A 13,147-nucleotide genomic window follows, 5' to 3' on the forward strand; every position below is an offset into this window, starting at 1 on the left:
TCACCTTACTCAAGAATAAGGAAGACTTAGAGGGGACCCTCCCCAAGTTAAATCATAAAAAGAAGTCTACTAGCAAATGCCAATTCTAAACATTCCCATATTTCCTGTTAACAGAAGAACTCTGGTTTTCATGTGTTTCATAAGCATCACTGTGCATTCCCCTAAGAATCTCCTCCCCCACTCTGGCGTCATGTATGAGACCATCCGAGCCAACAGAAACCTTGCCAACGAGGTATCTCAGGTACTTCTACTCCCAAACACAAGCTCCTTTACTTATACTGCTGTAACTACCACCCATGTTCACTTACCCAAATATGTTATGATACAAGCGTCAGAGCTGTGAATTAAAACCACACCTTCTGCTGCCTACTCTTGTATCATCCGTGTTACCATGTGACATTAAAGAGTTGATCTGCAAAGGACCTTCATAGGAATAAATATGACTCCACTGGAAAAATATTTTTTCCAGGCCAATTTAGTTTCTAACAAGTCATTATCTTCCTACCTTATGCTGCCTCTTCTGCCTTTACAGCAGCCAAGCACCCAGGTGGGAAGTCTGAGAGCCAAGATTCCTTCCTCTTTCTCACCCCCACACCAAACACTAAAGAGCCGGCCAGGGTGCCTGGGTAGTTCGGTTGGTTAAGTCTCCCATTCTTGAATTCAGCTCAGGTCATGATCTCATGGTTAGTGAGATCAAACCCCACGAGGGGCTCTGTACTGACTGCATGGAGCCTGCTTGTGATTCTCTGTCTCCCTCTCTCTCTCTGCCCCTCCCCTGCTTGTTCTCTCTCTCTCTCTCAAAAATAAACTTAAAAAACAAAAAACTAAAGGGCCACGTCCTATACTATTTCCTAGATTGCTCTCAATCTGCCTCTTTCTCCCCAAGGACTGCCTTTGTTTAGACCTCCATTGTACCACAATACTCCCAACTGGTTAGGCAACTTAAAGGCTACTAAGATCTAATGATAGTATGAAATGCCTACTGATGTCTCTGCCCTTGTTTTTACTCAATTCAATCCATCTTCTACAAAACCCCCATTGTTATCTTTCCAAAAAGAGTAATCTGCTTACATCAATTTCCTGCTTAAAATCTTATATGGCTCTCTACTGCCTATACAGGCTAACATATACAAACTCAAAAGTGCAGCACAAAAATGTCCTTCATAACCTGATCCCAGCCGACATACCTTTCCAGCCTGTCTCATTCACCACCACGCCCCCACACATCCCATGCTCCAGGCACAGTGGACGCCTGCTGCAAGGAAGACAAACAGGTTCAACCTCACGTGCCAACTCCAAATAATTGGTAGTGGCTGCCTGAAGCACAGCTGAGAACTCTGAAGCTGCTTATAAATTTAGCTGCAAAAATGAAATGACTGATTAAACAGTGTCTGCTTTTGGTATGGGGAAGTGGGCGTCAGCACAAATGCCATTCTACGATTTACGTACTACTGTTCTTTGAATAGTTCTTCCACATTTCTAAACCTCTGTACTTACTGTTGCTTCTGCCTAAGTGTCCTCCCTTTGTCCCACTGCTCATCCTTCAAGGCTTCCAGAAAATTGGTCTCCTCTATGAAATCTGCCTTACCCCTCACCAGCACAGTCAGTCACCTGTCCTTTAGGGTTACACGGTTTTCTGTACATGTCTCTATCACTTTAGAATTACTATAACTGTACTATAAGTGTTAGTTTATGCACCTGTGATCTTCTTGAAGGTATGGGCGCACTTTATTCTTCTTTGTATCTTCAAACCTGGTACAGTGCACTTAGAAGGCACTCAAACACTGGTCAAATGAATAAATGAAATTGTGTAATGGGCAATTCCTTTAACATGATATTATTGCTAAAATCCAGGAAGATATGGCCAAGCCCAGAACAAGACAACCTGTGGTGACTGTTAGTGGCATTCCACCACTACTCATCACCTATCTCTATATACATCTTTATCTCTCCAAAATATATTAAAGGAGTATACTGGAGAGAAATTTGGCTTCCAATTAGACTGGGTCATGAAGAAAATAGGAAATATGAAGAAAAAAGATAACAGACCCAAGTTTTAAAAAAATACATTAGCCCACGTAGCATAAAAAGATCTGAGAGTCAGTTTTCAGAAGCTACATATGGTCCAGCAAATCCTGCTATTATTAGGGATGCAGCCTTTCCATACACAGACACTAATCATATCCTTATGAAATTTATACTAATGTCCCAGGTTGGTTTTAATTCTTAAAGTTTGTGAGGTGTATCAGGGAAATGTAAATCAAACCTACAATAAGGTTATCACCTCCTAGAGGACAGCTAAAATCAACAACACAAAAAACAACAGGTGTTGGTGAAGATGTGGAGAAAAAGGAACAATTGTGTACTGTTGGTGGGAATCCAAACTGGTGCAGCCACTGTGGAAAACAGTGAGGGTTCCTCATAGAACTACCCTACTACCTACTAATCACACTAATAGGTATCTACCCAAAAAATACAAAAAGACTAATTCAAAAGGATACATGCACCCCCTACATTTACAGAGGTATTATTTACAATAGCCAAGATATGGAAGCAACCCAGTGTCCCATCAACTGATGAATGAATAAAGAAAAAGTGTTACATATATAGAATGGAATATTACTCAGCCATAAAAAGAGAATGAAATCTTGCAATTTGCAATGACATGGATGGAACTAGAGAGTATTATGTTAAGCCAAATAAGCCAATCAGAGAAAGACAAATGACTTTACTCAGATGTGGCACTTAAGAAACAAAGCAAATGAGGAAAGGGGGTGGGGAAGAAAAAGAGACATAAACCAAAAAACAAACTTAATTATAGAGAACAAATGGATGGTTACAGAGGGCAGGTGCTTGAGGGTACACATTAAATAGGTGATAGGGATTAAGAAGTACACTTGTGATGAGCACTGGGTAATATATGGAATTACTGAATCACTATATTGTACACCTGAAACTAATATAACACTGTATGTTAACTATTTGGAATTTAAAAAGGAACGTTTAAAAAACTTAAAATTAGGGGCACCTGGGTGGCTCTCAGTCAGTTAAGCATCCGACTTTGGCTCAGGGCATGATCTCACAGTTCATGGGTTCGAGCCCTGCATCCAGCTCTGTGCTAACAGCTCAGAGCCTGGAGCCTCCTTCAGATTCTGTGTCTCCCTCTCTCTGATCCTCTCCCGTCTGCATTCTTTCTCTCTTTCTCAAAAATAAATAAACATTAAAAAATTTTTTTAATAAAAACTGAAAATTAAAGGCATATCTGGGTGGCTCAGTCGGTTAAGGATCCAACTTTGGCTCAGGTCATGATATCACAATTCATGAGCTCGAGCCCCACATCTCATTCTCTGCAGTCAGCACAGAGCTCGATTCAGATCCTCTGTCCCCGACCCCCCCCCCCGCCCCTACCCCACTTGTACTTGTTCTCTCTCTCTCTCTAAAATAAGAACATTTTTAAAATCTTAAAAATTAAAAAAGAAAATAAAATTTGTGAGATGCAATCATTTTGGAAAAAAACTTTAGGCAGTACATATTAACACTTAAAATACCCAACCACTATGAACTAGCAATTCCACTTTTAGGTATATACTCAACACAAATGCTATACTTGTTGACCAAAAGATCTGCTTAATAATGTTCACAACACCATTTTCCATAATTTCCAATAGCTTAATACCAAAATGTAGGATCCAAAAAAACAAATAACCATGGATAAATGATGGTATATTCATACAAGGGAGTATGACACTAAAATGTGAATTAACTACAACTATATGCAACAATATGGATCAATCTCAGAAGGCCCAGAGAAAAAACTCACACATTAGGCTGTATAATACTAGTTGATTCTGTACACATAAGTTCAAATATAGGCAAAACTTACGGTGTTATAACTCATGACAGTGGTGGCTCTTGGCGTTGTTGGTGACTAAAAGGGTGCACGGACAGGTCTGCTGGGATGCTAATAATATTCTGTTCCTTGACCTGTGTTCTGACCACACATGTAGTCACACTGTGAAAATTCATCATTTATAACTTATGCACTTTTCTGAGTTGTACCTTAATTAAAATTTGCCTTTAAAATGAAAATAATAGAAATATTTACAGATAACAAAAACTGAGTGAATTTAACAGTAACAGACTTGCACTAAAGTAAATACTAAAGGAATTCTTCAAGCAGAAGGAAAATGAGCGCAGAAAAAAGTATAGTAATGCAGGAAGAAACACAGAGCATGGAAAGGGCAAATATGTGAAAAAAACTAAATGAATATTAAGTTGTACAAAAATACTGTCGTATTTTAAATCTGTGATAAACTAAAATACATGTCAACAATCATAAAACAACAAAAGGAGATCAATGAAGCCAGAATGTTCTAAGATCTCTGCACTGTCCAGAGAGTAATACAGTAAGTAATTTATATGAGATTTTAATAAAAATTCAGTAACACATGTTTGGTTAAGATATTTCATGAGCATATCACAAGAGTATATTTTATCTGCATGCTATACTCCAGAGCAGTAATGAAAATGCCTGTTTACAAAATGGACAACTATTTCAAATGTGGTCGATGCTGCAGCTTTAGGGACAGCTAGCCCTGAATATCCATAACTACCTTATAAGAGGAAAGCCAATGATCACAAGACTGTCCCAAACCAGTTCTTGACCATTCACATACCCCAGTCACGCCGTACTGGCCCCAGGCCACATTTCACTGACCTCCCCTCAGCTCCAGTATATCCAAGCTGACACCCCAATACAGGCTCTCCTGCTTTTAGTCCCCAAGTATCTCTCTCTTCAGATAAACAGTGTGTACAGACTGCTCTCTCTCAACCTCTCTATTCAACTTAGCTCTTTGGTATTCATTACATAACTGCAGAAAAGATGAACAAATATACAGACAGTGGCAGGGATTCCAGTAAAAGCAAGATACCAGAAAGAGGTACTTCACAAATCTAACAAAATTTGACCACCAAAAATAACTACACCTTATACTATTTCAGTTCTTCTATATTTAAAACAAAACAACACTAGCATCAACAAGCATACCCAGTGCTGAGCTCCTTAGAGGTATGTCTGATTGTAGGACCGGGACAAAATATACATCATAAACCTTAAGCATCTTGTGGTGCCAGAAAGTAAAGATGTGCTCGAAAACCAAAACGATGGCTGCATGTCAAAGGGACACAGAAGCCAACCTGAAGTCACTTCCAAAGGTCACAGCTGGAAAAATGTGAGCAACAAAATAACATGGTAATGAATAACAAAGCATAAAATATACATGATTCCAGAATGATATAAATAAATAAGTAACTGGGGGAGAAGGGACAAATCTTCCTTACAGAAGAATTCCAAATAATATTAAATAGTAACATAACATGAATTATATTAAAATTAAGTACTATAAAATTAAGTAGTAATAATATTAACCCACCCCTCCAGGAAGAGGCCCCCTTCCCGAATGCAGGCTAGACTTAGTGACTCCTTTCCAAAGAACAGATTATAGAAAAGGTAACTATTTAGTGGAGAAACCCAGCAAACAAGCACACATGCCCAGTGGTGTTGTGTGGATACTGTGATGAGAGGAGCCCCTTTCTCTATGTGGTAATAATTCTTTCTCCAAACACATAACCCCAGTCTAGTCAGGAAAACATCAGGCAAACATAAACAGGACAGCCTACAAAACCCCTGACCAGTACTCCTCAAGACTGTCAAGTCAGGGGAAACCCGGAAAGTCTAAGAAGCCACAACAGATCAGAAGAGACTAAGGAGACATGAGGACTAAATGCAATACAGTATTCCTTCCATATTATGCAGGAAAAGACCGGTAACAGGAAAACTAGGGAAATCCAAGTGAAGTACGGAATTTAATTAATAGCAATGTGCCAGCGCTGGCTTCTTAGTTTTGACAAACACAGCACAGTAGTATAAGAGGTTAACATTAAGAGAACTGGGTGAGAGGTACACAGGGATTCTCTGTGCTATCTTTGAAACGTTTCTGTAAATCTAAAATTATCTTAAAATAAAAAGTTTATTGGGGCACCTGGATGGCTCAGTCAGTTAAGCCTCTGACTTCAACTCAGGTCATGATCTTGCAGTTCACGAGTTCAAGCTCTGCATCGGGCTCTGTGCTGACAGCTCAGTGCCTGGAGCCTGCTTCGGATTCTGTGTCACCTTCTCTTTCTTTCCCTTCCCTGCTCATACTGTCTCTCTCTCTCACTCTCTCTCTCAAAAATAAACATTAAGAAAAAAAGTTTATAGAAAAAAACCCACTACTTTTGGAAACAGGCAATATTTTCCTCAAAGTTTTAAACAAATATCTAGAAGAAGATTTTTTCTCTTTTTTCTACTTAGCCAACAGGAAGCAAGTGGGAAACATACGGCTCTGATGACAGTATTATGAAAATAGGATGGGAACTGTTGCCATTTTACAGAATTTGTGATGCAGGAAAGCAATTCTGACCTTTGAAATTAAACAGACAGAGGGTGACTCATCATCTCTCACCAACATACAGTCCTTGGTACATCAATGGTTGTTTTCTTCTAAAGTTGAATCAAAATTTTTGGTGAGGCTAATGGCTCCCCAACAGAATCGCAACTTACTTAAGTACCCATATCTGTATACAACTAAACTCTTTCCGCTATTTTCCTTTGCAGAAGGCAGAAACACAGATATAAACCACAAATGCACTATTCCACAATTTCTGCCAAAAACGTCTGTGGCCACTCTCATGTAACGCAAAACAACTAGAAGTATGTTGGAGAGTAAACTGGAGTCAAAAGTGACAGCAGTCTTACTGATTATGGCTAAAATATCTTAATTTTGTAAGTGACCATCTGAACATATCGTTGAAGCCCCTCCTATGGGCCTACAAGTGGCTTGTGTAAATAAGTGGGCTCACAGTTGAAGCTGCACTAGCTTCATGGTAAACTTACCACTGTGTTCATATTTTATTTTCTCTTCTTCAATGACTAGAACTATTTATTTTTACACCACTCACTGCTTACACATAGTAGGAGCTCAATGCACGTTTTTAAAATTTAATTACCCAACACATTTAGACATATTGTTCATATGGAATAATCCTCACCTATTACTGTACCTGATAAGACATTTCACCAACCCCTACCACCATTATTCACCCCCAAACTCTACCCTCGACACATACACGTAAATCTCCAATGTTCCTTTCATTCAATCATCAGGATGTGAACACTCAAGAATTATACCAAGAATGAACAAGAATTAACCGTTTAAAATATGTTTTCACTACTTTAACCTTCTCCACAAGTATTCAGTCTCTCTTTAAAATCAAATAGTATGTTATTCCAAGACCATTTCTCCCACCAAATTAGCATGAAACTTGCTGAGAAGTTGACGGATCATGTCCTCTTTTCAAAGCCCAAAGGAAGCCTGAATGTTCATTCCCTATACCAAGGATGCCTTTATTAGTATTCATGCAGGCTTTCATTGTTCCTCCCAGGAAAACCTATTACCAATCTAAGATTATTTTAAATCAAGATGTGGTCATAGCTTCTTAAATGTTCTTTATACATCTACCATTATAGATACATCAAAGAGTCTGAAACCAAAATCTGAAATAAGTTATTTGTGTCAGATGGGGATTTAAGGCCTAAGAGGCTGCTGAGAGACCATGCATTGGTTCTAAGCTCTGATATTACTGTTATTAATAATTCTTTGTGGCACCCCAGGGGAAAAAAAGTTTTCAATCTTGCAAAGATCTGGAATACACCCTAAATTCCATCAATGACTCTTGCTAAATAATGTGTATAATGTGTTCCAAATGCCAGTTAGGAACACTGGTGACAAACAGCAGGCACATATGTAGAGCGTGAGTGTCATTAACTCATTTGATAACGGTGTAAAAGCAAAAACTTCATCAACCTGTACATAACAAACTATTATCAGCAATAAAGTCTTACTATGACTACAAGTACATTGGGTACAATAAAAACATTAAGTTAGCCACCTAAGAAGAATCATAACCCCTCTTGATTCTAAGCAATGTTTCCTTCTGTCATCACAGAAATACTTCATAAAATATACTAATTCATAATTTAATCATTTTGACTCTTAAGATATCCTTTAAAGAACTCATTTTTTCTATTTATCTCCAGTCCTGTATCACACTGCTTTCGTGGCCATGTCAGTACACGGCACTAGATTATATCTGAATGATTTAAAAAATTGCCTATTCTTCATTGTTGTTTTCTCATATCGGTCTCATTTCCATGTCTCCTATATCTTTCATCATTTTCCTATTTCTTTTATAAGATATTTCTAATCTAATTCAAACTGAATGTGAACATTCTGGATGTATCAACACTGTTAAAAGTAAACAAGAACTAAAATCAGTTACTACTACATTCAACCGCAAACAAGTCCAGAAGGCATGTGAGCGACATGCACTCCACGCATCTATGGGACTAAGAGGAGCAATACTACTGATAGGGAACCAATGCCACTCATTCACTCATTCAACAGCAGAGGAAGCTGCCCAGCTGACTCACTCATTGGAGGATAACCGCCAGGATCCAATTCTCCACACTGAACACCATCCTGCATACCACTCATCATCTGCTAGACCAGTATTTCTCAACAGGGGATGACTTTGCCCCCCAGGGGACATCTGGCCATGTCCAGAGACGTTTTTGATTGTTACGACTCGGGCGGGGGAGAGGGGTGATGGGTAGTTACTGACATCCAGTGGGTAGAGATCAGGGATGCCGCTGAACATCCTATACAGGCACAAGGAGGCCCCATAATGGATTTTTCAGCCAAAAATGTCAATGGTGCTGAGACTGAGAAATCCCAACCCACACATCTGTCCCAATTCTGAGTAAAAATGCAGAACTGCAGGACCAGAGGCACCATGGTGGTGTGAAAGGACACAAAATTAGGGGGAAAAGGAGCCTAAACTTACTGAGTATCTACTACATACAAAGCTTTGCTATTGTCATTTTACATGCATCATCTCACTTAAACACTCTCTTGTGAAAAAGTCATCTATTCTCATTTTACAGATGACAAGGCTGGACTCACGGTGACTGTCTATGCAGAGCTTGAGTGTCTTTAACTCATTAAATTAAGGGAGGTTAAGGAACTTACAGTAGGTCACTCAGCTAGGAAGGGTGACCCAAATTCAAACCAAATCTGTTTCTAAGCCTAGCGGTTGAAAGACCTGGATTTGACTCAAAGTTACCAGTATGAATTTAAGCAAATCCCTTAATTTCCCTAAACCTCCATTTGGAAATAAATCAATGGGTAAATATATGAAAATATAAATATTGTTGATTGCCAACAACATACATGTTAAATGCCCTACGATGAAAAAGTACTAAAGTGTCATGATTACCATTTTTCCTTAAAAACAGAATTAATTCATGTGCACAGTACTAAGTTATTATTAATTTTTAAGAATCAAGATTAAGTGTTCAGTTGTGCCTTCTGTAGCCATGCAACTACTCTTAAATCCTAGAAGGAAATAAACTAACATAAACAACACTTTGGTATGAACTTCCTAAAGATTTTTAATCGGTCAACCCTAAAATGCTCAAGACTGCATCAACAACTTTGATTGGGCTCTCTCCACAGCTGGTAGCAGAGATCATGAGCAGAACTAAGAAGAGGGGATGCCTGTGCCCTGCAGTCAGTTAAGCATCCGACTACTGATCTCAGTTCAGGTCATGATCTTGCAGTTTTGCGTCTGAGCCCCACATCAGCAAAGACTGCTTGAGCTTCTCTCTCTCTCTCTCTCTCTCTCTGCCCCTCCCCTGCTCATTCCTCCCCCAAAAATAATAAATAGCATTTTTTAAAAAAGAACTACGGAAGAAGAGATTACAAATCCATTGTCACTACTGCAGGGAAAACTACTATTCTCTCCATGAAAATAGAGTATTACATGGAGGTCAAGATGTTATCACTCATAGTAATGATGCAAAATAATAATAATAATTCATTTCAATGTAAGGTTCTGATTTTTTTTAACTACCACCAGAATACACCTTGTCTTTGACAACTAAACTACTACTAGGTCCATAAATATAACAAAATCCACACTCTCTGGGATCAAGTTCAAGAGAAAGATAATGTAAACTGCTCTTTATTCCTTCCAGAAGTCACCACTACCAAATGCTGCTTCTAAACGGGGGTTGCAGGGCACCTGGATGGTTCAGTCAGCTAAGCGTCTGACTGGCTTAGGTCATGATCTCGTGGCTCACAGGTTCAAGCCCTTGTCAGGGTCTGTGCTGACAGCTCAGAGCCTAGAGCCTGCTTTAGATTCTGTGTATCTCCCTCTCTCTCTGCCTCGCTCCTGCTTGTGTGCTCTCTCAAAAGTAAACAAACATTAAAAATATAATAATAAAACAGGGTTGCACACATTTTTTCCCTAGAAATGCCAGATTCCAGGGCACAGCTCTGCTGTATTTTATAATAAATGTCTCTTTTTATATCATATTAATACACGGTAAGTAAACTATAATCCTGAGTATTTTCCACTAATGTTAAGTCCAAACTTAAAAACAATAAACACATCAAATAAACTAAAAGCTATTTGAAATAAAATAATTTCAAAAGAATTATAAAGACTCAATTTAAGTAAATAAAAGTTCTAAAATGTGTTTATATGACACACCCACAAATTAATGTTCTGGTGGAAATGAAAGGATTGGTTAACTATGACCTTGAATGTTTACTTCAAATAAGGATTTGCATTAAATGTCACGTTACGGACTACTTACGAATTACATCTTTCACCGTTAGCATTATGATACTTTCATCAACTTTCTAAAAGTGAGGGCAAATTATTTCTCTTATGTTTTTAATATACTCGCCTCTCAAAAGACTGAATTATACTAAAACTAACACGTGAAACCTATTATCAATCCCCTCATGATCATCATTAAATCTGAGTAAGCCCTAACTACAAATTAATGTGTAGGTGATAATCTTGAAGAATTTACACCAGACAATGACCTAACCAAAATCCATTTTGTTTATCTGAAATCCTTTCAACTTGTGACCTGACAAACCTGTTTTTTCATCACAACAAATTTTAATACGCAGGTAAATAGTAGTTATTTTATAATTTTCAGGAGCTGGAAATCATTATTTAGTCTCCATCTCTGCCAATATAACAAAATTCTCCTCGGGGAATTCTGTATTTCTTAACCCAAAGAATTTGTTGCCAAATTAAAAAAAAAATAAATAAATACTATCAGCTGACTACTCATTCTGAAAGGTGTAATTTACCTGACGGCAGAATTAAGTACCCTTGGCGAGATCTCACGTGAACCTTTCATAGCACCTATCACATCATAAACGCAACCCCAGTAAATAGCCGTGGCATGTAAGTATGTATACACAGCTTATCACGAAAAGGACCCAACCCACTCCATTTCCCAAACAAGACGCGGGCAGCTGTCCGATGCCAGTGTGTACAATTACCAGCACCCTGGGCAGGTCCGTGGCCCAGCTGAGGGGGCGCAGGCCCGCCCAGACACCCTCTTCACAGCCCTTCTTTGTGCCGCTACCCGCCCCCCACCCCCTGCTCGGACCTACGTGGGGCCCCGCTCCGCCACAGCGCCAGCACCACCCTCCCCCGCCGGCCCCAGGCCCGGCTCCTCCCGGTCTCCTTTGGGAGGTGGGGGGTCGCGGGGCGGAAGGGCCGGGCCCAGGAACTGCGAGGGAAAAGGGGGGAGGCCACAGCGGGGATCCTCCAGTAGGAGGTAGGGGGCGCGGAGCGGGGGGGCGGGGAGGGCCCAGGGATTGCGAGGGGAAAAGGGTGCCGCGGAGGGGTACTCTCGTGGCGGGTGGGGGTCACGGAGCGGAAGGACCAGGCCGGGGGCTGCGAGGGGAAGGGGGTCGCGGCGGGGACTCTCCGTGGGGGCGCAAGTCGGCTGTCTCACCCGCAGCGGGGGGCGGTTCTCCCGCGTCGTCGGGCGCCAGGGTGACGGTGCCGTCCCTCCAGACACGGATCTGAGCGGCTGAGCGCACGCGGCGGCGGGGCTGGCGGCGGCCGGCGTCCGCGGCGCGCAGGGAGCCGCAGCACTGGTAGCACACGGCCCACGCCTGCTCCTCGTTGATGGGCTGGTTGTAGAGCCTCAGTATCTCCTCCAAGCTCAGCGCGTCCGGCGGGCCGCCCGCCGCCCCGGGGTCCGGCGGCCCCTCGCCCCCCGCCGGCTCCGCCCGGGGCTCCCCGCCGCCCGCCGGCTGAGCCATCCCGCGGGTCGGCGCTGCGCTCGGCCGCCGCGCCTTGTGCCGGCGTCTCTTCAGCTCCCGAGCATCGTCTCGGCGCGCCGCCGCCTCCTCATCCCCGGAACCGCCCCGCCCAACCTGGCCGCGCGCGCCGCCGCGGGGCACCAGGCGGGGGACCAGCCGAGGGCCCGGCGGCCGTGGGCGAGCGGAGAGCGGCGAGGACGCCGCGGCCGTCCTGAGCAGGCCGCCGCCGCCGCCGCCTACCCGTAGCGACGCGATGGCGTCCGCCGGCCCCGCCCCGCGCCCGCTGCGCGCTCACTGCCGGGGCTGCGGAGCCGCCGCGTTAGGGGGTCTGCACCGCTGGGGGCTCAGGTGGGCGCTCCGCCGCCGCGCTGACCGCTCCGAGCGCAGCCGTCCCCCGCCAGGCGGGGAGGCCGCTGGCGCTGGATCCCCCAGCAATTGGCTCGCCGGAAGTCTAATTAGGAACCCGAATCCACCTTGGAGCGAATTCCTAATAAAGATCTGTTGAACTGCTCCGGCTTCGGTTCCCGGGCCGGCTCCCCTGCCCCCATCCGCCGCAGGACCCTCCTGCAGGGCGCCGACCTCGCGCCTCTTTCAAGCCTCCACGCGGTTTCTCTTGACCAGCCGACTTCGTACTGCGCCCGGCCTCGCCCCTTCAGCATGCCCCGGACCCGCTTTTGCTCTTTCTGGAGTAGCTGTCGCCATCAGTATACCGTATAATTTATTTAGATGTATTGTATTGAATAGGCCCTCCCATCTTCATTGTAAGCCCCATGAGGACGGAAGCCTTTTATGGGTTTTGCTCACTGACTTCCCCCAAGCGCGTAGATCAGGGCCTGGGATATAAACATGTTGCAAATAATTTTGTAGACATTAATTTCGGCGTCCTTCCGGATTCATTTTGTAACGTT

At 42.6% G+C, this 13,147-nt stretch overlaps 1 protein-coding gene across 3 annotated transcripts in view; it reads right to left on the reverse strand.

The window, feature by feature from the left end:
- Nucleotides 1-12,675, reverse strand: part of SPIRE1 (spire type actin nucleation factor 1) — a 220,844-nt gene extending 208,169 nt beyond the window's left edge. Inside the window, exon 1 of one of the 3 annotated variants that reach the window (XM_039217237.1) lies at nt 11,927-12,671. In XM_039217237.1, the coding sequence (XP_039073168.1) occupies nt 11,927-12,239 (313 nt within the window). In that variant the 5' untranslated portion in view covers nt 12,240-12,671. Of the gene's footprint in view, nt 1-11,926 lie in introns of all 3 variants that reach the window. The other 2 variants (XM_039217238.1, XM_039217239.1) reach the window with 2 other exon arrangements.
- Between the last annotated feature and the right edge of the window lie 472 nt (nt 12,676-13,147).

The sequence above is a fragment of the Hyaena hyaena genome, unplaced genomic scaffold, assembly GCF_003009895.1.
Source record: "Hyaena hyaena isolate Hyena2069 unplaced genomic scaffold, ASM300989v1 scaffold_673, whole genome shotgun sequence".
NCBI lineage: Eukaryota > Metazoa > Chordata > Mammalia > Carnivora > Hyaenidae > Hyaena > Hyaena hyaena.